The sequence below is a fragment of the Lytechinus pictus genome, chromosome 3, assembly GCF_037042905.1.
Source record: "Lytechinus pictus isolate F3 Inbred chromosome 3, Lp3.0, whole genome shotgun sequence".
NCBI lineage: Eukaryota > Metazoa > Echinodermata > Echinoidea > Temnopleuroida > Toxopneustidae > Lytechinus > Lytechinus pictus.
The window spans coordinates 52,562,203-52,589,343 of record NC_087247.1 but is presented as its reverse complement, the minus strand read 5'-3'; the positions used below and the strand labels follow the sequence as shown (position 1 = coordinate 52,589,343).

Here is a 27,141-nt window from a genome sequence, read left to right as displayed (position 1 = left end):
GATGGATTGACGTACGTAGATCGCTTGGTGCCCGCCAGTCGGCTCACGTGCGTCGGTTCAGACCAAGCCCCCGAAGCTACCGCCATTTTGTTTAATCCATTAGAAGCTAAAATAAGCCCTCATTAATATTAATTTCGTACGATGCTCCCTTGTCGACTGTGGTTTTGTACGTGTATTAGACAATACGCACATCAGCGCATTGACAAAGGTCAACTTGGCAAATTCATTAATGTATTCATTTTGTTACGCGCTCGTGACGCGAAGGATTCAGCGAATCAAGCAAGCGCAAATCTGAGACGATACATTGCGCTCTATAAAGTATCGATATCACAAGCGATATCACTTGAAAACAAAGCATTGTTTGTATTGTGTCGTATAGGCCTATAAAGGGAAGATGAAAAGAGTAGTCTTCAAGTTGTGATTAGTTAAAGAGGTCTCAAGTGCTTTTGCCATCCCCAAATTGTCGCATGTTAAGATATACAGCAATCTTAGTTTTTAACAAATGTAAAGAATCAATATTAATTAATCAATATTAGGGGGGCCTACATTATACAAGCTCTGCTTTTCAGTTGGCCCTCCCTCCCTTTCAATCATTTATATTTCGATTTGATAATTGTCTATTGTAATTTTATAATGTTGTCAATTTTTGTATGTACTTCAATTGTGATTATATGTTACTTTGTCAATAATTGTAAATATGAAATTGAAAGTGGAAAATAAAATAATTGAATTGAATCTAGACTCTGAATAGCCGGCAGAGGCCGCCGAACGGATCAAAGGGGGCTGTTGCACTGACTCAAAAGTCTTGTTTTCTTTTTTTTTCTAGGGGGGGGGGGGGGGCGGGTGGGGGCAGAACATGGTTATTACAATTTGATGGTAATTTTCACTGGTTGAGTATGGTTACTGAAAAAAATAACTGTCACCACTAATAGAGTACATTTCTTGTTACAAATTTCGAGAAGCAAAAAAAAAATCTTTTGTTCAAGGTATAATACGTAAGGGGCCGGCCCCGGCCCTCAAGGATCCCCGTGCCTGTTTTCTTCATCTGGCGTCCGTTTCATAATGAATTACAGCTATTTAAACATCGCTGTTATTGTGATTACCGTGGTAACCTAGATTATGATTGGTTATAGCAGTTACCATCGTAGTTAACTACGATGGTAACGGCTATATATAACCAATCATAATTACCATACTTGTAACTCATGATGAAACGGGCCCCAGTTTATCATGTTTAATACGTTTCCTGTCCCCTCTATTCTCCAGCATTTCTTGCTCTGTTTTTCCATTTAATAATTTTCCCACTCACGTTATTTTGGTGCCGCCTTTCTCCTAGCTACATATATATATTTCCTTCTTCTTTTCCCACTTGTTATCTGTCTCCTGGTTTCCATAAATCTCGTCTTATTTCTCTTCCACCCCTTTGTTCCTACTTCCCACCATTCGTGCTCTCTTACCCCCCCCCCCCCTCTAAATTATCTCTTCATATGTGCCCCTCCATTTCTTTCTCATCTCTTTTCAACCCTCGGCCCTTCTCATCACTCTTTCTCTCTCTCGATCTCCATCTCATTTGAATTTTGCCAATTCCAAATCCCTTTCATTTTAGCTCTGTACAAATACTATATGAATACAAATGAAAGACATGAAGGCATTTTCTGGTTAGTTGTGAATTTTATTAATAGCCAGAAAAAATATCACATTATCAGAGGATTTAGCCTTACTTTTTTTCTTAAGCGTATGTTAATACTTTGAATCGAACAAAAATGTTTTTTGTATACAGGGGCAGCGATCCTGGGTGGCACAGTTCCCCCTACTTTTTGAAGCACTGAAAAGTGCCTTTAATTTTATGTAAGAAAAATGCCCCCTCACGAACGTGAACTGTGTCCCTTTCACCTGACGAGAACCTGTTTTAGGTGTTACCAAGTGCTCTTCCTTGTGTGCAAATTTTTACCAAAAAATGCCCCCCGAACGTGTTCTGTGCCCTTTCATCTGAGGGCCCGTTTTAAGTGTTAAAAAGTACCCCTCGCCTTCTTGTAAGTGCCCTTTCTCGAATAACTGCCCCCTTTTACCCAAGAAAAGTGCTCCTAAAGAGTGACGAGTGCCCTTTGAAACAAGAAAACAATAAGGAAATCCTTTGTGCATTAAGTTTAATAATTCATGTGAGTGGGGGTAGATAAGCAGTTTCGTACACTACAGATGGAGGGGGGGGGGGGGGCTTGAAGGAATCTTGCCCCCCCCCCCCCAAAAAAAGGGTGAAATATCATTCTGAATATTTTGTCGAAATCTATCACAAAAAATTGGATTTTCTTTTTTAAAATGTCAAAATTTTGCTCTCTCGCAACTTCTTTAAAATTTCACATAATACAGCATTTTCCCTGTGCCCCCCCCCCACTTTCAACTTCACTTCGCCGCTCCTATTTGTATGTTTATAGCTTTTCCTTTTGCAACCAGTTTTAATGAAAATCGACAGGAAATTTCATACTTCATGAATTTGGGGTTGTGATGATAATTAAAAAAAAAAAAATTGGACTTGAAAAAAAAAAAACCTTTTCCATCTTTATCAAGTGCTTCCTAAGCTAAGTCACTTTTCAATTTGTTGGGTTTCTTGAATGAAAACATCTGTTACACCAGTCCTGCAGATTGAAAAAATAGAGAAAGAAAATCAATGAATTTAAATTAAAATTGTCATGATTTGTAAAACATAAATGTTTTAAGAAAAGTAAGACTATACATACCGCCGATACCGGTATATAAATTTCTTCATCACATAACATAGGAAATCTTACTTCTACTAATTATAAACTTGTACTTCTACAAAGCATATCACTTAAACCTGTTCTATGCAGTTTGCATACCACTCTCCATTATAACTACATGTACTCTATAAAAAAAAAATGTCAGAGATTTCCCATAAATATGAATATATAAATTAACATATATAAATTATATATAATAGTCAGAATTAAAGATGATGTTTTGTTGCACAGAATATTTTGATCTGCGAATAAAAACGACACCTATCTATAACCTAAAAACAGAATTGAAATGTTTTCTTCAAAGGCAGGTCTATTTGTTGCCTAAAAATATTGTGAAAACCCCCCATTATTAAAAATAATCACTTATTAACTCACTCATATAACTGCTGTAGGTTGTATTTCTCTTTGTGGTCCTATCACTGTTCTATTAGGCCTACTTCACCAATTGTTTATCATCATCAATCACCTCCATGGAAATTGTAGAACTGCATCATCCTATTGGACAAAATGTAAAATAATAAGATTTAAAAAAAATTGTAAATCTACAAATATGAAATATGAATATCACACTAAAGAATGAATAAAATGAATTTTCTGAAATATAAAACATGAAAAATAAATATTGCTTTGTTTATAAACAAATAGGAAATAAAAAGGCCATTTAAATAATAGTAGATCAAGGACATGACCTTATTTTATAAATTTGCCCAAGGTACATAACTTTTGGCATTGGTTCTATTTTAGACTCGAGAGAGTCGAGAGCCTGTATATATAAGAAGTGTATATTCAGTATAGATCCTACCTCTTAGCAGTGGCTCAGGTTATTTTTATTTAATGTAAACATGGTTAACATTCATTTCAATGCATGTAATGTATCTGTAATTTTTATGGGTTAGTTTAACTTTTATACCTGGATGAGAATCTGCAAAATGATACATGCACTTATGATCATCATGTTTAACCATAGGTACTGGGTAGACCTCTACTGTTTTTCTTGTTCTTCAAACTCAACCTGTTTGTGAAAGAAAAGAGAGAACAATAAGTGTCAAGTGATCTCTTTCATGGCCGTATGTACACTGTTAAAAAAAACCTGATTTTACAGAAAAAAAACAAGATTTTGCAGAAAGCAATAACAGAATCGTTCTGTAAATTCATAAAACAGGAAGTTTTCTACAGAACAGGTCTGTTTAAAAAGAGGAAAATGGTGTTTTATGTAAGGAAATTTGTAAGGTTCCATACACCAAATACCAATTTCCTGTAATTTTACATGATATAATGTAAGATTATGCAATCTGGTAAAATTACAGGTGTTCTCGAGACTCTGCTGCAGGAACTTCTTTTATTTTAAGAATAAAATTTCTAACAGTGTAGGGGGAGGGGTTTGGGTGGGAGCTGAAATGTGAAAACCTTCATAAAAAAAAAGAATTGCATGAAATCCTTTAATTCTACTTTAGAAAATGCAAAAAACAGCCCTAGGCAATATTGGTAGGTTCGGGCCCTCACTTTCTGAATTTCAGGTTTCTCTAATTTTTTTCACATGTCTGCCCCCCCCCCCCCAAAAAAAAAAAAAAAAAAAAAATCTGCATCTTTTTATTCCGAATCTTACTTAGTTCATTTGATTTTAGCAACATAATTTCATAATCTCATGCACTAGGTCTAGATCTATTTGTAAGGAAGTATAGATCTAGTCCAACCAGAATCAGTGCTGCGTGACAGCATTCATGTATCTAAATAATAGTATCTAAAATATCGATAGACTCTCGATCTAGATCTAGACCTAGATCAATGTAAAGCTAACCCTTCGGTGACTTTACCTAGATGTATATCGATTTAGAAATTTTTGATGTCTGACTTTTATTCCTGGCTAAACCTTCATTGCCATTATTGACCGAGAGTAGATCTATCATCTAGATCTAGTCCTTGGTCCACCGACAGTCTAACCCAGGGAGCTCCCGCTGCGCGGGCGGGAGCTCCCTGGGTTACCGACAGTCATACTCATGTAAATGTATAGTCGTTTAGGCCCAGACCTACATCTAGGCCTAAAATTAGAGACCTAGATCCTAAGCCCTGGGGGTACGTGTCGAGGGTTGGGAAAGTATAAGTTAGATGACTAGATTTGAATTAGGTAGGCCCAGATAGATCTACGTACAAGCATCGATGGATAAAAGTAAAGTAACATAAACTGATAAAGTAAAATAAAGAAGAAAGACTAGGCTCTGTTAACCAGAAATTAGATCTTGATCTATAGTATAGATAATAAGAGTGAGACAAACATGCAGAGCAGCATGTTATTTCTAATGGATGGTGACGTTAAAGGTCGGTCCCAGACGTAAATAATCATATCTGATTGATAAACGTCTGACAAAACTCAAATACACAAAATACCGAGTCTAACTATATAAATAACAATATTAAGAATTAAAATGGATGGGGGCTAAATGCAGAAGAAGCCTGAACTGAAGTTATGCAAAATAAATTTGATATAGAAACTGACGAGAATCTAGGCCTAGTGAGGATTGAAACAATGATGACAGGCATATCTTCTTCCACACTCCGCTTCACAGTATTCCTGACTGAGTCTCGATCTACTGAAGATAGATGCAGATCTCCCTCTAGATCTAACGTTATACAGTGTACAAAAATAAGCTTCATTCTTCTTGTTTTAATCAATCGTGGGCTCCCGGCCCGATTTTCTCTCGATATGCCCAGCCGGCTAGGAGCCCGTACAAAATACATGTGGTTGACACAGCGGCATAACCACTGAAAAGCAACATACAGGCTGCACTGGGCCGGGCGACGATGACAATCTAACTTCAATTTCAAAGACCAAATTCTGCTTTTCTTTAACAGAAGAATGATAACAAACTCTCTAATTAGTTACAGAAATAACCTAAGATCACAAAATACAGTGTGAAATGTGTAAATAGTCCACAGAATTAATGTGGTTATATCAATTTATACGTACTCACCGGAGTGTTTGTAGGTCCATTTTTGTGTGGAAAGAAAATTTTCATAATGAATAAATTAGATGACGTAATGAGGTCAAATGAATAATTAATTCTGTAACACGATACCACTAGTATCGATGACAAAGAATCGGGGAAATCGCGTATTAATGACGCTCTTAGCCAATGAAAAGGCCGGATTATGAATATCTTCATGCTCATGAATGTCAATGAGGGCTTATTTTTGTCTTCAAATGATCGCGGTAGGCGGAGCCTAATCTCATTTGTTTTGTGCTGAACGCGCACGCAGCTTTCGGTCTAGTAATATATTATAAGGTCTTTGGTTCAGACGCGAGTTCTTATAATGGTGGCAAGCAAGCGGATGAGCATCGTGACTCTCCCCACCCCTTTTAATTGGAAAATATGAGCACGTGCGTGCAAGTGACCTTCTGTATTCATTGGAGTTAGGGTAAACGGTTATTTATAGAATATGCATTAATTGCAGCTCACGATGACAAAGATTTCAGGACGACTATGATATCGCAGTGTGTAATGCATGATTATAATAATTTATTTAACAACTAAACATGGGGGCCACTATCGTAACATTGTATTTGATTTTACTGAAATTCTATCCATTCTGCAATATTATTGCTTCATGTACTCCGATCAAACCCGTCACATTATATACATATATATATCCAGCAATTACGGTTGCACAGCAGTTGCTAATGCATGCGATTTGGTTACGATATTTTTCATGAAACTGAGCGTTCAGACGTTGTACAGTCGCTTTTGGAACGTTGTGCACGCTGCGTTTTTGTATTATACTCTTCGTCCAATGAACGCCAAACCTGTTTAGAGCATCCAGCTTCCGTTGCATGGACGCAATATTTTATTATTTCATTTCTCGCCAGCAAGTACTGATTAGTATGCTCCTCATCTTCCGGTCATTCGGTATGAGTACTTTCAGCCTAAATTATTGTAAAGGATTAGCTACATGCAAATAGAGGCCGTCATAGGGATTCGAATCCTGGAGCCGTTTATACGTAGAATAATGTCAGTACCAGTAGGGAGAAACGAGGTGTTCCGTCTCCTACAGCCAATAAATGTACTTGGGTATCGTGTCGGGAGATGATACACCCATGGGGATTACGTTCCACCCTTACACTTAATCTTCTAACGCCCTTCACCAGTCCGTGACTCTATATCCGTACAATGTAAGCTCACCCCCTCCCAAAACAGCATTTTCATGAGACTATTCCGAAATTTTCTTTGCCTATACCAATCATTTTAAAAACGCAATTTGATAACAAATAATTATACCCCTAATTTCAAAGCCTATATTTCACCGCACTGGTAATCATTGAATTAGGGAAAAAAATATTGAAATTTATCATTCCAGGGATTATATTGACCACATCGCATTTTTAAATGTTGGTGTAAAATGCGATTCCATGTCATGCACTATATATAATATAAGTTCATATACCATAAGATGAATTTCGCGAAGATGTAAATCCATTTGCTCTCGTCATAATCACGGGGCTCCTGCTGTTTTATTGTCCAGCAATACTGATTTTATAGACCTTTAATGCTGCTACTGCCAAATATGGCGGATAACGGGGATGGGGGGTGGTGCCCCTTGATGATCCGGGAGTGCACTTTTCCATAACTTAGGGGATAATCTTGATAAAATACTTTAATGAAGTTATGAAATAAACCAATGTGTTGCTTTATCTGTACAGAAAATGGTTGGACCATCTTGAAGCCCTCAGTTGGAAATTACCACAAAAACAGCACCCAAACCACATTGGGCTATTACTAGTGCTACTAAACCATGCTACATGATACCTTACTACTCATTCCCGTATAGTACTGCAGTCTACATTCAACGGCCTGTCTTCCTAGCTTTTTAGGCTATATCCCATAACATTATGAAATAAAAAAATTATCTATGATTCAATGTAAAACAATTTTCAAAAATATATAGCTACCAATTTCTCTGATCTATTTCGAATTATTACCGTTTTGATTGTATGGAAATGAAGTGTCATGGCGGATATCATATGCCATTTTTTGGTTCCTGGATGAATAACAGAAAACGTTGACTAATCGGTTGCTTTGTCACATGACTGTTAATTTAGAAGTTTGCTGGTAGACTGTACACTGCATATTGTTAATGCAAATGGCTACAAACCCATTTGGAAAAACCCTTAACATTGAACACTGGGCTTTTAATGCTTTAGTATTTTTATTTATATAAATCAAAACCATGAAAAAAAGTTCTTGAAAACCAAGAGCATGAAGGAATATAACAAAACAATTGCTGCCTCAAAACATGTCAATTTAAAGTTTATGCTTTTTGTTTTCATGTGACATTTCTGGTATCTTTATGAGGAAATGATTTTTGATATGAAGATATAAAGAGACTCTTTTCTTAAATTTGAAATTTCGGTCCATCCAACATCATGTTTCATTGCTATTTCCTCCTTTTCATTCTTATTTCCTCTCTCTTAGAATATAGTTTACTTGGCGATTTGCGCCAATAAAAACAATCCAACTTGAGAAAGCACGACGTTCTTGAACAGACACCAAAAATAGACAACCAGCGGTCACAGAATTGTCACAATGTCGGAAACGCAATCATCTTCGAGAACACCGCCGCTGCCTCCCCTGATCAAACTTGAGCCTGGTACGATACAGACGTCATCGATTGCCTCATCGACCTCATACGAGACCGCCATCGCTGTACATAACATAGGTGAGTTCATTGGTAGTATCGTAATAGCGATTTCTTCAAACGGAGAACATTTTAATGGCTCACTGTCCGAATAATAAATGGGAAAATCGTTACTTTTGATTTAAACTTAATGGTAGGACTTAATTGTAAATACCCGTATTTGTGATCTGACAATGTCATAATCACAAGCTTTTGTGTTTCATTTCATCGAATTCGAAATACTTTTTTCTTGTTCAATAAAATGCAAAATTTTTGTTAACATCATGTCATTTTTTTGCTTCATAACGTGCAAAATGAAAAGTGACTAATAGATTCATGAATCGCCTAAATTTAAAGAATTACACTTATGAAACAATGTATGATACTATTTTTTTTATCCGATTTCGATTATAAAAAAATATTGGTTTCTTCAAGATTTACTCTATTCCTATCAATAAACAGATAAAGGCATATTATAATCAGTGGCGTACCGTGGGTCACGGCATGGGGGGGGGGGGGGGCTACATCAGATATTTTGAGTCACTTAGTGGGCGCGTCAAGCGCGCTCACTTGCCAGGTATAGGCCCACTGACCTAATAGAGACATTAAACTGATGCGTGTCTCACTGATCACATAATGCGGGCGCAAAGCGCGAGCTGAAAACTTTTTCAGACCTAAAAAGGGACATTATAAGCAAATTTTTGTAATCATGATACATACCTGTTTCGCTAAACAAACAATGCGAGTGCAAAGCGCGAGCTGAAAATTTAGGAAATTCAGATCTGAAGAGGGGCATTTTAAGGCTTGTTTGTAGGAATTCAATAAGACCATATACGTATTTTACTAACCAAATGATGCGAGGGGCGAGATGAAAATTGTTGATTTTCAGATTATTAAAAATAGACATTTTAAGGACTGATTTTAGGAAACCAGACATATTATCTCACCAATCCACTAATGCGAACGTAAGCACGGACTGGAAATGTGTTTTATTCAGACCTTGAAATGGGGCAATCAAGAAAAAGAAGTGCGAGGAAATACATTTGGTGTATATTGACTTGAAAACGGGATGTTTCAATACAACAGGATTAAACAGATAATGCAAGCACCAGGAACGATGAACAAATAGGCTCTAACCAAATTATGTTTCATAAAGTTATGAAAAAATATTTCTTATGTAATATAACGTAATATATATGATATAAAATGTCATAATGAAGAATGATTTTTTCTTTCCCACTACATTTCTCTTCCTTTCTCCCTCTTTTTCTCCTTTTTCTCCCGTTTTTTTTTGCCAGCCGATGGGGGGGGGGGGGGGGGGGGCACGTGCCCTCGTAGTTACGCCACTGATTATAATAAAATAGATCTCTTTTCTTTATTAATGTACTTATTCCTGTCCATATACGCAGTCGTCAACAAGATACCATAACAACTCTATATTTCTACCACTTTTGCCCAACATTGTTAATATGTCATTATTTGAATTCACAAAGATTTGATACTCTTCTCTTATCGAAACACGGAAACTAAGAAATCATTATAATGAACAGTGTTAAATGATGATAGAGGGGAATTCAAGGGGGAAATCAATATCTACTTTCCGAAGTCGTTATTAACTTCCGCGTCTAATAATGATGTATATATCGATGCTCGAATCAGGTTTTGATGGCCCCACCCCTCTAAACAGGTAGTAACTGTATTTATTATTTATTTAACTTATGACTATTATAAAGGTTTGACTTTACGGTCGTATGTGAAGAAAATAGGGATTGATTGAGCTTGTTGGCTTTTTCCACACTGATGCGTGCTTTAGGATGAGAGCAGTTGGATGAATGAAAATTGCATCTCATGTAAGCCAATGTAGGGATCCACTTTTTCATTTTAGCATTCCCTTTTTTCGAATGCGCAGGTGAGTCTGAAACCAAGTTACTCGGGGAATATATCACTTAGATTCCAGCATCTTTCGGAAATAAGTCTTTTTTGTATAGGTTGTTCGTTTAGTGACCCCTCTCAATTACGTCACACCAACGTCAATATTCTTGATATAGAAGAGTTATCTCATTGGCTCATCGCTTGTCTCTTTCAAACTACGACCACAAATCTTGGTTGACTTGACTCACTTTCCTCTCTGCTTGGTTATCCACTAAAACAATACTTGTACTGTGTTTCAGATAGTTCAAACGAATGATCGTTTTTGAAAACCGTTATTAATGTGGTATAATGTAGTATACAGGCCTACTAGAAGAAGAAACTTGGAATTAGTCACTTTATCGAGAAAGAGCTTGGAAAACGGTCAAAAGAGCATTATCGCAGTGACGAATAAAATATATAATAACAAATAAAAGAGGGAAAATAAATAAGAATTAAATAACTGTAGAAAAAGGTAAATCACGTTATTGATAATAATCGCGTTTATCAACTTGTCTCGATTTACAAGTTTGCGGATGTATATTCAATATGATGGAAAATCAAGAAAACAAGAAACCGGAATTTGGCAATCCAAAGAGAAAGCGGGTGTTGTTTTCGCCATTCGAGCCAGGATCACAACAAGCCCATCAAAGTGTTACATCCGTCTTCGTCAAAACTCATATTCATATATTGAAACTCTGGTATAAAATTAATTGATGAATCAAAGCTTTGAAAAGAACTATTAAAATAGTTATGATGTCCCTAAATTGAGAAATACTGAGCTGTGATAGAAGACACATTCCGTCATGCAAGTTTTCGGGAAATCCCCCTCCTTTTGTTAGAAGGGAATAGATTTAAGTACACTTCTTCATGAAACTGCATGTAGACTGACCTGGGAATCTTACAATCTTGCCACAGTTCAATCGTTTCGATGGTTTGGACATCATAATTATATTAGTTTCATCATAGTATGTCATTTCCGTTGATTCAAGATCAGCTTATAATTATCAACCCGGGGGCGGCGCCAAGGGGGTAGGCTGCCCCTATGAATTTTTAAGTAATGAGAAAAAGGAAAAAAGAGAAGATATCTAGAGGGTGGAAGGGTTTGACAAAGGGGAAAAGGGTGTAAGGGGGGGGGGGTCTGGGTGGTGTTGAATACTCATTCCCCCTTTAATTTGATTGAGAAAAAATTGACGCCACGTTTTAGTCATGTTGCCCCCCTCCCCCATCCCCATTAAAATAACACGGCCCTGCCTATTTTACCTCGATTAAAGCGCAAAACTTACATTCGATATGATGACCTTATCGAAACTCCCGGCCTAACACTTAACAATAACATCCATTACTTTATCTATATTTTCTCTCAAGTTTAGCGCCATGTTCTCGTCTAAAAAAATAACGGACGGGCAGTATGTGCGTACTTTTCTGGTATCAGGAGAATCCTATCTTGCTATATTAGACAATCTTTTATAAGAAAAGAAAAGATACATGTATGTAAAAGTTTTTTTGGCCCTTTCCACTATTTCGGAGAAGTGAAATTTTAGTGAGTTTTAGTGTTTGTTTATTTTCACAATAATATTTCACCATTGCACCTACATATATCTTTTGATCATCAGGAGATTTAATCATTGAGAGTAAAACATCTTCGAACTTGATTGTCTCACACAGTAAACCCAGATAGTATACCGCCATTGTTGCACTTTCTAAAGCAAGTTCATCACGGTGATATTTAGCATTAAAATACCATTAACTAGGAATATACCCGTAATCGTCAGGAATTAGTTTTAATCACTTTTAATCGCGGAAGGATAAAAATACATCGACGCGTGTCTCATGATCATGTAAGTCCATGGTATATGGGAAGAGAATTGGAGAAAGAAAGTGCATTCGGGGTTATTTCCTTTTCTGTCTCTCATTCTTTTCTTTTTTTACAATTCGTTATGACTTGATGTTTAATTTGATGTTTCACCACATGAATTTTTTTTCTTTCGAGCGATGCCAAGAGGGGTTTGAGAAGGCAGGCTAAGGTGTAGAGTTACGGCCACCGACAACAGGAAAAGCGGGATTTAGTTTTTAATTCTGGTTCCGCTGCGACCACGCCTCATGCGTAAAATAAGAAGACTTTATGTGGATATTAAATATTTTAGCTCTGTGTATGCTGTGTGTATTGGAAAGGTTTATAGAGAGGTCATCCTGAATATATCTATGTAACACTAAGCTTTCCGTTTTCACCCTCCATGTCGCGACGCATGTTATCAACTATACAGAGTTCACAAAACTGAGGCGTGGCCTGGAATGCCGCGCTCTGATTGGACGAAAGTTTTTGTTGCAAATCATGTTCCTACAGAACTAGACTCTCATTTCCAATTATAATCTAATGTACCTCACTTATTACTGATCTAGGGTTTATTGACAAGCTAAATGCAAATGAGCTCATGTGTCCAAAACACCCCCCCCCCAAAAAAAAAAAAATGAATTCAACACTTGGAGGGTTTTGAGGAGCTAAATAGAAATGAAGGCCCAATTTGAAGACAAATACTGACTCGACAATAAATCGACTTGTGACAAGTCATCTATGAGTGCCAATTTTAGACCACTTTGAAAATGCAGGTGTTCGCATATGAAGGTGAAACGGAACGACCTCCTTCCTTTGAGCAACAATCAGACGGGGAAATGGCAATCTGCATGGCTACACGTAATTCAGGGTATTTTGGGGTACAACGATTATCTTGGGTATATTTTTAGCCGATATATAAGAAAGGAATGGGGATAATGAATGTGAACCGGTTTAGCAGAAAAATTATGGACATATTTTTAAAAAGATATTTTAGAGGGAATATTCAATTGCTATGATTTTGGACACCGTCTAATACCATCTTGATGTTGGATGGAAAGACGTTTGGTTAAAGGTAGGCGGGGCGGGAGGAGAAGCGCCACTCATAAAAAATTGGAGTGACGAAAAAAGAAAAAGAGGGAAACGTTGTGGGGAGGGGTAGAGGAAGGGAGGGAGGGAGAGAGTGAAAATGGAACAGACGGAACATAGAATAGATGAGCTTAGATCATCTCATTTTACTTCAGTGGTTAGCAGTAGCCACGTGCGTCGACACGACCCAGAGGGACTCAGTCGGACATGTATGGTGAAGAGGAAAGGTATATATTAAGACCACAGAGCTCCGGGAATACATGACGAGGCGCAGTTAAAAATATCACCTTGATTATATAGGTGTTCGTATCAAAATGTGACGTCATAACGGTGAACCAACAATCCACAAGCCCTTCGCCTCTAAATAAGACATCTTCGTGATAGTAAAAACTGGGGTGTTAGCTCGTGTGGTGACCGTGTTCTGGCAGCTTTAACGTACTTAACTAATATCTTACTCATCCGTGATTGTAATTAAAATGTTTTAAAAGAACGGGGAATGAATATGTCATAGATCTGTATAGTTTTTAGCTGAAAAAGCGACTTTTAAAGAATTTGTTGTTAATTCGACTAATTTGATTTTCTAGAGTGACAGAATTTGCAATTGAAATGCGTTCATCCATTAATATAAAAGAAAACAATTACATCTTCACGCTTTTAGTACACTCGACCCGCTCATGACCACACCCATATTCGTTTACCCTGCATAGATGATGCAAATCATTTCCCAGTCTTTCATTGTCCTAAGTTTCATCCAAGTTAAGATCACAAAGGCAAGAACTTGCTGTTAGTGTTATACATTTTCTAGAGAACCAATGCAAGTAGGTAGGTCATTTTGTGTAGGTTGCTCGAGGAAAATCATCTGCAAGTATGAAGAATCTCCTTCCTTTAAATTTTTATTCAAAGATTGTGTTCGACAGTATTGAAGATGAAATAAAAACGACCATTGTAGCTGCTTTTTCACACACTTTCTTGATGTGAATAAGACGCCTCTACGTGTTCACCGTAGCTAATGGATCCAGTTTCAGAAGGGCTCAATACCTGTGTCACTTCATATTACGATGCGTCCTTCTGACTTTTACTCACTTAAAATTACCAGAAAAGTTGTATGGAGAATCTATTTATTAGAAATCTTAGAGGTAGACTGGGTAGAGCATAACCATATTGACAAAGTTGAAAGGCTTATTCATATTCCCAGGCCAGCATGAATGATGATTCTTTGAGTAATCAAAGTTATAGAGGAGTTAGTTATCGTATAGTTGCTCACGCCCCCGCCACTCCTGCGCGTTCTTATTTCTCTGTTCGAAACCTTATGACGGTAGTACAAAGGGGGAAGAAATAGGTTGTTATGAAAGAAGAAACAAGTAAAAACCAGATACAAATCCTGATTCAACCCAGCAAATACTAAAGACCATTCTCGGTTTTCTTTCATAGCATTCATTCTTGGTGGTGACTTCAGCTGTTGTGTTGACCAGTGTTTTCTTCCAACAGATAAAATTTTAGGAATCACACTTTTCTCTAATATCGTGGCTAATTTTTGCTCTGTTTCTTCATAATCTTCTTTGTTCAGATTTATAGAAATAGCTGGAGATATATTGAGATGCAGAAATTTGAAGAGATGATGAGATGACATAGATGTTACTTCAGACGTAACTCTTTGTCACCCTAGTCACTTGCGTATATGTGTATATCATACCTTTTTTTTAGTTATCATTCTATTCGATAATACGTTGTTACCTTTGTTTTCCAGAAACAACAAACATGGATATCTCGCATTCAGACGTCAAGCCGAATATTCAGATGCAGCACATCAAACCGAAAGGTGAGATCAATCCTCCATACAATCATGTCCATGGTGTTTTCGCTTAGGTTTTTGTCTTTGGCATTTCGTTTTTCCGTAGCTTGTTTTCCATCCTCTCCTCCAAATCTCCAATTCATCGCTTTTCTTACCACCCCTCTTGATCAGTTTTATATTTCTCCACTTTAACATTGTCTAAAAAGCATAACCATCATCCCATTCCTAATCATTTTCTTCTTTCCTTAGATAATTATCTCGTTCTCTTTGCTCCAATTAGCGTCATTTTGATTCGCATTTTCCTCTTTTTGTTTGTCTAGTTATTGTTCTGCTTGTTCCTCTTCATCTGTTTTTTCTTCTTCCTCGTCATCCGCCGCCTCCTCCTCACCCCCGTCTTGCTCTTTCCGTCTTTTTGTTTCTCATCTTTTTGTTTTTATATGTCTTCTTTGTCTTTTTCATTTTTTACTTCTACTTTCGTCTTTCAAACTTAACTCTGTACTATCGACACCCTTCCACCCTCTCTCATTTTCTCTCTCTCTCTCTCTCCATTATAATGTTCTAAACATGGCTGATTTAAAACCGAGCAATGGAATTTGTTATAAGCATATATTTCGGTTGACGATTGAAATAATTGGCTGATATGTTCACAGATGATGTACCTGTATAGCATCAATTATCATCCAATCCATCTACAGTACCCTACAATAATACACTGAAAATTAATATTCAGGAATATTAATGAGAATCGGGCTATAAGTTGAGACGAAAGGATTCAACGAGATGACTTTTTTTGCTCAATGCCTATGACGTGGAGGAAGGTGCAGGATTTGAATCTTTGACGCAAGTGACTATCTGTTCTGATTACTTATTTGATAACACTGTGTTCTCGAGGAAAGTCGAGTTTGTGTCTTTCAGCCCTTAGTATTTACCATTCGGAAGTGAATGTAATTTTTTTATTTCGATCCTCATGGCTTGTAAACTTGGTATGCTCTAATCACTGTGTACAGTCCATTTTTTTATTGACAGTGCCCGATTAATCTTTTGGGCTTCTAACATAAAAAAAGAAAAGGCTGTGAATCACGTCCTTATTAAATTCCGATTCAAAACCATGGCGATTGGAGTGAAAGTAATATCTGCATTGGACTAGACAAACAATGGTTGAAACAAAATTGTGTATGGGCCGAATTATATTTAAAAAAATCTAAAATACATATGCATAAAACATTAAAGAAATCCATTAGTATACTACTTTGAAGAACGCAGTTTTAACTAGTATTACTTATTTGATTCTAATATATTATAGCGATTGTAGAATACACACTAATGTCTGTTGAAATTATTGTTCAAGACCCTTTCGATTTTTTTTAGTAATCCTCCCTTGAGAAAAAAATAAAGAAAATTGAGCTGCTCGATGTGAATTTCGATTTGATTGAAAATGCAGTATAGCTGTAGCTTTTTATATACTAATACAATTGTTTTAACTGAAAAAAAAACAGTGTATCAAAATTGACAGGGCTTATTTTAATTAAATGTGCATCATAACAATAATGTGAGTTCATGCTGTACGGTGATGTGTCTGCCATTAACATAGCGCCTCTCATAATCTCTTCAAATCTATATTAATTTCATGATCCATCTATTATTAGCAGGAAAAAAGATGGACTTCCGATAGTTGTTTTTATCAGCGTGCGAGTTCATGCATTTTCTAGGTTTTCTGAATGACTTACAATAAAATGTTTTCTACCGCATCTTGCCCTCAAAACTGTTGGGAAGGTTCAAAATTGGTACCCAGACGTTCACCATACTTATTGCGTGGGAGTAAGCGAACATTATTTATAAAGACATCTACGTACGTTATGACTTGCGTCATCACCTTGTTGTTTTTGTTATCTTTTCACTTCTCCTCGAGTTTCTCCCAGATACATGTATAGTTTCAGAATTGAAATCACGATCATGTCACCCAAGATACTGGGTTAAACGTCTAGGGTTCTTCCCTCTGAAAATGTACTACAGGAAAATGCAAGAGTCAATCGTTCTTCAATTCCCATCTTCCTTCCGTCTTTTCCACGTCCTTCAACATCAAAGCTACTTCTAAACAGAGAGCTAACACAAGAGCAATGTATTTAGTTATCACATTCTTCAAGTATTTAGTAAAAAGGGCAATGCAAATTATATAAGCATATGTAATAATTTGTGGAAGAAATAAGAAAGCAACTTTGGTTATAGCTCAGTGGTTCAAACATGTCTTAGACGGGATATGCGTTCTTAAACCGCACATTGCTAACAATAAGTGAAACAAAGTGAAATGATACACATCTTCAATCCCTATTGATTAACACGAAACTTGCAGATCCGTTAGGCTCAGAGGATGTCTATATATTCATGTCTTGCGATCAAAAATAAAATGGTTATCTTAACCAAGTGTTAATTAAAAAAAATGTCACGCTCAAAGTATTTCCAAGGTGTAGAACATTGAACAAAACAAGACCACAGAGCGTGGGGGCAACAACACTACTACATGCTCATAAAATACATTCATAAATTAGCCCTCATATTTTCCTTTCCGTATTGAGGTTAGTGATATAATAACATTAGAATAATCTTACAATTTTATCTTTGCTTGTCAACATGACCAAACTAAACATACCATGGTTTGAAGTGGTTTACAGCTTGAAGTAACTGTCTATTACTTATTTGAATTGATTATTCATTTTCCATAAATTTTGTTTTATTGTCAAGCCGAACTTACCAAAGTGTTATATCTATGAAGGAATTTCGTTGTCAGTATTCATTAAATGGACATGATATTTAAAAATGGTCCTTTGTCTTCTTTTTTCTTTAGGTTTGGAGACCAACATTACACTTTGGCAGTTTCTTCTTGAACTGCTGATGGACAAAGCACGTCAGCATCTTATCACCTGGACTGGAAACGAAGGAGAGTTCAAGCTCCTCAATGCCGAGGAGGTTGCTAGACTGTGGGGCCTTCGGAAAAACAAGACCAACATGAATTACGACAAACTTAGTCGTGCGCTTCGCTACTACTACGACAAGAATATCATCAAGAAAGTTATGGGGCAGAAATTTGTCTATAAGTTCGTTTCTTTTCCTGAGATCGTCAAGACAGAAAACAAGATTCCTTTCCGGGTGAAAATGGAGAGCATGGATGTTCCAACAACGAGTCAGCGCCCTCGCAGTTACCCTAGTGTTAGCAGGAGCAATAGCCCCAGTGTCAGTACCAGCGACGAGAAAGAAAAAGGGAGATCCACACCTGCTAAGAGTCCACAAAGATTACTACATACTCCAAGTCCTGTACCAAGGTCACCACGTCCATCTTCCACAGAGCTGAGAATGCTTGCGAAGCAAGTAGATAGAGAGAAATTCCAGTGGACATCGGCCTTACGCAGAGAAGGTGACGATATGCTGTCGAGACCACCTGTGACAGTCAATGTTCAAGATGTGTATATCACAGAAGCAAGGATAAATGGTGAAACCAAGTTAGTTAGCACTGGTGGTCGGCCGATTCCGAGCAGCACGTTGACAACTGCTTGTAGCGATGGACGCACTGGCCATCTCAGAGCTAAATCCCCACTGGTCACTGGTTCAAGCTTGGGCAACAGGCCAAAACCTCTCCAACTTTCAGTTCCACTAACTATCAAGGGTTCTGAATCGTCATCATCATCGGGGAAAGCTGGATGCAGTCCATCTTACTTACACGCATCAACGACAGGTGCCTTATCTGCTGTATCTGCTTATGGTCCTCACACACCCGGCCTTCCTGGCACACCAATCATGGTCGCTAGTCCTCTTCTTGGTCAAAATGGCACGCCGCTTGTGCCCATCCACTTCTGGAGTACCCTAAGTCCACTTACCCTCAGCCCTTCGCTTAATGGCAACACTTCCTTTCAGTTTCCCACCCTAGTCAGTAACGGACTGAGTTCTCCTTTGACAGTAAATGGTGTCCCAGTCACACCCACTGTTCTTTTGTCACCAGCATCAACAAAACCAATCTTTGTGTCATAACAGGTACAATTATACATGAACACTGACTGCATACTCGGAACAGTTCATTGGCCCGCCATTTTGCGAACAGTTTCTACTTAGTTTTACAAAGGCATTTATATCTTGCTTGCAACACAGAATAGTTTACTCATCTTAAGGTCACAATATATAAAGAACTGTATTTTGTAATAGATGAACAAAAAAAACCATCGATGAAAATTTGCACCTTATAGAAGTAGCAGAGAAACTGGAAGGTTCTACAGAGCATCATAGCTGCACTTTATCCTGCACGTGACACCAACACTATCTGTTTTGTTTTAATGTTCCAATAAAATGGCGGGTCCGCGTGTACAGCTCATCAAAATACTTGCCTTGTTCAATTCCATCTATCATCGATTGAGAATCAGATTGTAATGCCGCGATACTCGGTAATATCTTTTGAATTAAGGCTGTGCCTTATTTATAAATGTTAAAGAACACTTAGAGTAAATATTCAACTGCTATGTTTCTATTTTTATATAAAAAAGTGATTTATTTTTTTCTTGCTTTTACGTTTGAAATGGCTCGAACTTTTCATTTGAGAAGGTAAATCTCCTAATTCTCAAAGTATAACTAGAACAACTCCTTATGCCATACAGATATACTTTGGACCAAATGCTTCTGTTTTGTTTATGTGTACAGCATTGCCACATTATGATGAAAAAACATTATTATTTTGTATACATTGTACAAACTGGATGATTTAATTTATTTTGCTTCAATTAATCTATATTTGTTATTTCTTATGTGTATCGTGTACATACGTTTTTCTCACTTTTGATTGAGCGAGACGATTTTCAGCATTGACATGGACATGTAGATCAGACCGTTGACATCTGAAACACAGCCACTGCGTGAATAGCAAATTATGCATGAAAAATAATTTTTTTTTTCGTTAGATCAAAAGTTCAACAGATTAGGTGCCTGCTGCCAACATCGTCATTTTTAATAGCTCAATCGTAGAATCTATTGTTGCGAGACAGGCAGGATGTGTCCGATTTTCCATCGTTATTTACCAAATTATAACAAGCTTTAAACAACTCAACCGGTACAAGGTGATTGCATGAGACACTAAATCCATGTTGAGCCATGAACCGATAGGAGTGGTCCCCGTTTACAGCCCGTACACGCTCTTGGTGATGAGGTGTACAGAATCAGCTGCTCTCGGGTGGAGTACCACACTGTTAGGGTCTGTAAAGGTAACAAAGGAATTGACTTCGGTGTTCGATAAATGATTCTGACAGCGTTTTTTATTTATGAACCACGTTTTGATCAACCAGTCATGCCCTCTTTCAAAGCTAAATTATCCGTTGTACATTTATTTTTGGAGTGAAATGACGCGAATACACTGGTTAAAAATATACTCTTAGGCTTTACTTTTGCTCTATTTGATCTGAAAGACAACGATCAATTGTGATAAGGTGTGATAATGGTTTCATCCAAAAGCGAATTAGGGATTGACTGCTTGGCCATTGCCCTAATCTGCCTGCATGTAGAGCGTCCGGCGGAATGGACCCATAAAGAGCCACTTCCGCGAAGGGCCCCTGAAATACCTCGAATCGGTCTAAACATATCCCGATCCCTTCAATGAATGGTCAGACCGACTTGAACCATTCACGAGACAACTTACAAACAATCACATCTTAATTAATCACTTAAATGATTGTTTCCGCACCCTGTGACCAATCGAGGCTTCTTTTCATACTCCGAGTCCCGACACTGAAAAATGCTTCAAACAAAGGGTGTTATCGTCACCACTACACAGGATGTCGTGGAGGATAAGTAAAGGGCCATACTGTTTGATATAAATTGAATTGTTAGCAATTACGTTAAATGACCCTATTCTGACTTTTAAAAACAATGGTGATAGGTGTATATTACCTCTACATTTTTGTGTTTTCAGTCGTTTATCTTAATTTTGCGATGTGAATGAGAATGGTTGAAAGAGACGCTTTAAAAGACAAAATTGCTATTCTATTTGTTAGTCAATCGAAAAGTAATAAAGAAATGTTCATTTCCATCAATCATGCATTTTTATTATATTGTGATTTTGCTCAAACATTGAGACTGGATAATTATATCTTATGAAAACAATACTTCGCTCTGTTTTCATGGTTAATTCAAAACTAGCATACTATGCTGCAGAAATAGCAATAGAAAAGGCTTGATTATTTCGAGAGGATATCGGTATTATCTCACGTTCTATTATAACTGGGTGCTGCATTGTAATCAACCTGGTCAATTTTAAACACAATTTAATGTATTTGAGAATTAATCATTTTAAACAGTCACCTGAAATGTCTATATTTCATTTCTTGCAATATAACAAGTTCCCAATTTTCACAAGTGCTGCACTGTAATATTGTTCTTCGCTGCTAGCATCTATATGGTCTGTCAAAGCGATTTTTATAGCAAACGGAAAGAGAATTATTTAAAAGAATTGTATTTTCCTGAAGATTGTTCTAATTTTTCATGCGGGTCATGAAAAACTGTAATATATATAAAAATGTACGGAAGCTTTGGTAGTTATCAATGTCTGACTGTCTGTCATAATTTTGTGGATACAATATTGGTGTTGATGGACTTAGTACATTCTTATGTTGATAATCTTGTACTCTGTCAGCTGTTAGTTTTACAATGTAAGTTAATATTTGTGTTTATAACAGTTGAACTGATTTAAACCATTCCGGTCAGACTTGTTAAATTTGAAGTAAAACTTATTATGTCATGCACTTCATGCATCGTGTCAATACAAGTGTGGTTAATTTATTTCTTTTGTATTTAATACGGACCTTCGAGACACTTATAAAGGAAAACTTTACATAAAGCAGAAATATACCGTATATAGAATTATCAGAGAAACAGAGGGAGTGGGGCGGAGGAAGAGAGAGAGAAAGAAAGTGCTTTGGGGTGTTTTTGTGTTATTGTTGTTGTGATGATGTGGGTGGTTGTATATTTAGTTTGAGGTGTGAGTGTTTGTGTAGTGGGAGGGGTGTGATGTGGGTGTATGTGTAGTGTGAGGGTGTTTGGTGACAGTGTGGGTGGGTGTGTAGTGTAGTGTGAGGGATGTGATGTGGGTGTATGTGTGTAGTGTGATGGTGTTTGGTGACAGTGTGGGTGTGTGTGTAGTGTAGTGTGAGGGTGTGATGTGGGTGTATGTGTAGTGAGAGGGTATTTGGTGATGGTGTAGGTGTGTGTATGTAGTGTCAGGGTTTGATGTAGGTGTATGTGTAGTGTGAGGATATTTGGTGACGGTGTGGGTGGTTGTGTATTAGTGGTGCGGGTGTGTGTGTAGTGAAAGGCGTTTGGTGACGGTGTGGATGGATGTGTATGTAGTGGTGCGGGTGTGTGTTTAGTGTGAGGGTGTTTGGTGACGGTGTGGGTGGTTGTGTATGTAGTGGTGCGGGTGTGTGTGTAGTACGAGGCGTTTGGTGACGGTGTGGATGGATGTGTATGTGAACTGTAGTTTGAGGGGTATGGTGTGGATGTTTGTGTGGTGTTGGGGTGTTTGATGGTGGTGTGGGTGTGTGTAGTGTGATTTTGGGTGTGTGTAATACTATGTGCGCGCGCTAGAGCGAGGGAATCTCCTATGGGTTGAACCAGATTACACTGGGAGTGTGTGAGGAAGATAAGCATGTTGGTGTGGGTGTGTGTGTGTGTTAGGTTGCGTGTGTGATCAGTGCATATGAATGTGGCAAAAGTGGAGTAGACAGTGTCATATGCAGGGGCGGATCCAGCCTCCGCCAATAGGGGGGGGGGGCCGAAATTTGGTTTTACCCTTATTTTCCCCGATCGGCCGCTCAAATTTGATTTTTGTTTGTATCTTTGGTGGGGTTGTCCCAGTGACGTAATAGGCAAAAAATTTTGAGGGGGCTCGATATGGGGTATCGCGTAAAATTGATAAGAAGTTGCGAGCGAGCGAGAAAAAAATTGACATTTTTATTACAAAAATACAAGTTTGTGATATATTTTGGCATATCATTTGGATAATAATATGATGTTTCACCCTGGCTTATCCCTTTCCTTTTCTCTGTTTTTTCTTGGTCGTGAAACATTGGGGGGGGGGGGCAAAACGCCCCTAACAGTCATTTCTTAGCTTTATTTTTATAAAACAACATGAATGTGTAATAATCTCATAAGCATAGTGCGAAGCGCGAGCTTAAATTTTTTGGAATGTCATTTTGTCCTGAAAATTGAACATTCTGGGCAATGTTTGTGAACCTGAACAAGATTCGTATGTAACTAGATAATTACAGAAATCGTTAATATGCGTTCTAGCCTGATCGAAAAGGGACCTGACGATACATATTTCAACTATTAAATTATGCGAGCGCGAAGCGCAAGCTGAAAATTGTTGACATTCTGACCTAAAAAACTGACATTCTAAGCACTTTTTGTAATCATTAACGGTATAGGTATATAACCAAACAATATTGATGCGAAGCGCAAGCGGATAAAATGTGATTTCTGACCTAAAAACTGGACATTCTATTCATGTTTTGTAAATCATGAAAAAGGATGGGTAATTTGGTATCTTCCTACATTAATAATGCGAGCGCAAAGCGCGAGCAGAAGATTTTTTATATTCTGATCAGAAACTGAAAAATTTTAGTACGTTTTGAATAAAGATCAAGCTGCTTATCTCAATAAACATGCTGTGCGTGTTTTAGAATTAGACAGAATCTGGGCATTCTGAATACATTTCATTTTTATCATGAAAATCAATAATGCGTGCGCGAAGCGCGAGCTGAAAATATTTGATATTCCGGTATGAAAAGGGTAAATTCAAGCACCATTTAAAGCACTTTGTAGGGAAATTGTGAAGTGGATGTGGATAGCACTTTATAAATGATGCGAGCCCTAAGCGCGAGCTGATATTTTTATTATCATTTTGAATTAGGACCTGGACATTCTTGGCCTAAGGACATTTTGTCATCATATGAAAATGATGACTATCTTCCTATTCCTCTTCCTAAGGGCGATATCAAACTTGTCGATATTGCTTTCTGAAAAGGGAAAAATTATTAGGAATTCATGAAAATTTCATCATCTTATTTATTAATCTAATAAGCCTAATGAGTGCGTGAAATTTACATTGAGGCCTGAAAACTGAATATTTTAAGCACTTGTATTCATGAATAGGATCATGGGTTGATATATTTTTAATAATAAGCCAGTTCACGGTTAGCTCATGATCAACTTCTCTCAAATGACCTTTGTGATTTTTCATTAGGATAAGCACTATCATTTTCAAATGTAGATGTTGCGTAAGCTTTACCGGTAGAGTATTCAAATTCTAAGAACAAAAGGCATTGTATATATAGACCAGGTGACTAGAATAGTACATCAGGGATAAAGTTTGGAAATCTGTTTTATTGTCTGCCTTTGGCACATTTGACTATTGTTTAGGCTACTGTCAAATACCAGTGATTATGAAGGCTCTATTTATTACTCTTCAGCTTGGATGTGACAAATATTTTGAAAGGAATACATGAATAATCATCAAATCACAAATGCCTATGTCAGTGAATTTGAAAGCCACCTTCATGGTTGTCTCCAATGACCTTTTTCTGCTCGTGCGCAGTTTACAACCGTGAACAGGCTTATTAATGCGGGCGCAAATCGCGAGCCGAAATTTTTGATACACTGTCATAAAATGGGGATTTTAAGTAGTTTGTTATAGAATTAATATAGAGGTATGCATAACTCACCAATCAAAATGCGAGCGCACAGCGCTAGCTGATAGGCCTTTGTTTTTTACAATTACACCTGAAAAGGGATATTTTGATAATCTCATGGAATACACAAAGACAATAGGTAGGCCTACTTGGCAAATCAAATAATGTGAGCGCACAGCGCAAGCATGAAAATGTTGACATTCACACCATAAAACGGACATTTTACAGAGCAATTAAAAAAAATCAATTTGTAAATCAAACAAAATACAATGTAATGAAAGCTCGATGTCCTAGCTGAAATATGTTTTTAATTGACTTTAAAAAATTGATATTTTAAGCTCCATATCAGCCTATTGAGTAAGATTTGTACATGTATCTCATCGAATAAGCAATGCGAGCTCGAAGCGCCAGCGAAAATTCAATAAAGTGACATGAAATATAAAAAAAAAATATTTTCCAAGTCTTCCCTGACCTTATTTTATTCACTCGTCTCCCTCCTCTTATTTTTCCTCTTCTTTTTTCCCCTCCTTTCTTTCCCCTTCTTTTTCCTTTTTTCTTTCTTTCCCCCTTTTTTCATTGTTTTGCTCCGCCAATAGGGGGGGGGGGGTCTGGGCTCCTCGCCCCCCCCCCTGGATCCGCCTATGCATACGCCTGCCCAGTTGCTTCTCTGGTCGTTCATCAGATTCAATTTCCAAAGGCTTCCGATTCCCTTTCAATTCCACTTTTTTTTCCTCACCCCTGGTAGTGTCATCCGGGTACACTTCCCCTTTTTCCAAGGCAGTATAGCAGAAGTAAATATTTAAATAAATCATTCGGAAAGTCATCTTGCAAATCATACTTTATATTGAACCTATTATTTTGAGCATGATGATTGTTGTCTCCGGTTGACGCTCTTATGTATAAACATTTAAAAATTGCCATCTTAGAGTGATTGTTTGCATCTTCAGCACCCCCTCCCCTTTCCCCACTTTCAAAACCGTTCCGCGCGGCCCATGCAACGGAGAACTGTACGTGTATAGATTTCAGTTGAGGAGAGCACTGCATCTGTAGGCTGACAGATCAGACACCAACAACTTTGTTAACTGCAACCCGACCTACCCTAGTAAAACAGGCCAACTTTTATTTTCTTATTCAGTTTTGACTCCTCAAAATGTGCCTACCACCCCAGGCGCGGGTCTAGACTAATACATATATATATATATATTTTTTTTTTTTTGGGGGGGGGGCTTCTTGGGGTTTGAGAAATTCGACGTTGGTTTATTCAGTACAATGAAAATGGCCTTTTGTAAGTGCCCTATACTGACTAAGCAGCTAGTTCCCCCTATAATATAATTAATATCATGCGAGGAAGTGTAGCGACCGAGTGAAAAAAAAAATCACATTTTCAAAATGCCTGAGAATTTTTCATCTATATTATGCATCAGTGCCTGAAGGGTGTTATAGATGTAGATGGCGGTAGGACTGGTTATCGGGAAATGGGTTTGTGTTATTACTCTCTCCATGCGTTTTTTAAGACTTCGAACGTAAACAGGTATAATAGAAGAAGGCAATTAGAGACGGGGTTTTAATGCCAATGACACCCCTTAAAAATATTACGAGGGAGAACATTTTTAAGTGAAACCTAGCATTTGGAGCACTTTATGAACTTCCAAATAAATCTGCAACATCTTTACTGGATGGGATATTAAACATGCATAAAAGAATCAAACCCAATGATCACTGCCCAGTATAACACAAGAGTCTACAAAATAGAATATTGTAGAAAAAAGAGTCAAATCATTTTACACGATTTCTTTCATTTGGCGGGGGCAGGAGCGATCGCAGTGAAAATATTGGGGATGCGGCAAACATATAGATTTGCCCTTTCAATAATTTTGACAAACTTAAAAATATGATCATCCATTGCAAAAATGTAATTGAAAAAAAACTGGAAGGGTTATAAAACCATCAAACTTGACATACAAATACAATTGAACATATAAAATTGTAAATTTGACGGTATGCTTCACGTGCAAAATTCTGCATTATAATTTGGCGCCGACAATTTTGGACATTGTCTTTACCCTCTCTCGCCATCCAAATCATGGATCGGCACTCCTGACTCTATTATGTTTTAAATAAATTTAGCCTCAATCAGGGAAAATATAGCGACAGACCCATTTTTCAAAAAAAAATGTATCCTAAAGAACGACAAAAATTTTTTGAACGCTTTTGACAAAGCACGGACAGATTTACAGTTAAAACTTCAATTTTATGGCATTAGTATTGTTATATTGAATTGAATTGAATTGAATTTATTTTCATACTTCACAAGATAGCAAAATAATAACATAATACAATATTCGTGGTGGGTGAAGTATATAGGGAGGTTAATTTGGA

At 37.3% G+C, this 27,141-nt stretch overlaps 1 protein-coding gene and 1 long non-coding RNA gene across 2 annotated transcripts; one reads left to right on the top strand and one right to left on the bottom strand.

Moving 5' to 3' along the window:
- Positions 1-830: 830 nt before the first annotated feature.
- LOC135153629 (uncharacterized) lies at positions 831-3,240 on the bottom strand. Its single transcript, XR_010293110.1, has 2 exons — positions 3,132-3,240; positions 831-2,633 (listed from the first exon to the last, which is right to left on the bottom strand). It is a non-coding gene; the product is annotated as an uncharacterized LOC135153629 (long non-coding RNA).
- Positions 3,241-8,215: 4,975 nt separating this feature from the next.
- LOC129257030 (ETS domain-containing protein Elk-3-like) lies at positions 8,216-21,821 on the top strand. The gene is made up of 3 exons (XM_054895261.2): positions 8,216-8,465; positions 15,002-15,073; positions 17,889-21,821. The coding sequence occupies exons 1-3, from the start codon at positions 8,333-8,335 to the stop codon at positions 19,064-19,066; spliced, it is 1,383 nt and encodes a 460-aa protein (XP_054751236.1). The 5' UTR covers positions 8,216-8,332; the 3' UTR covers positions 19,067-21,821.
- Positions 21,822-27,141: the final 5,320 nt, after the last annotated feature.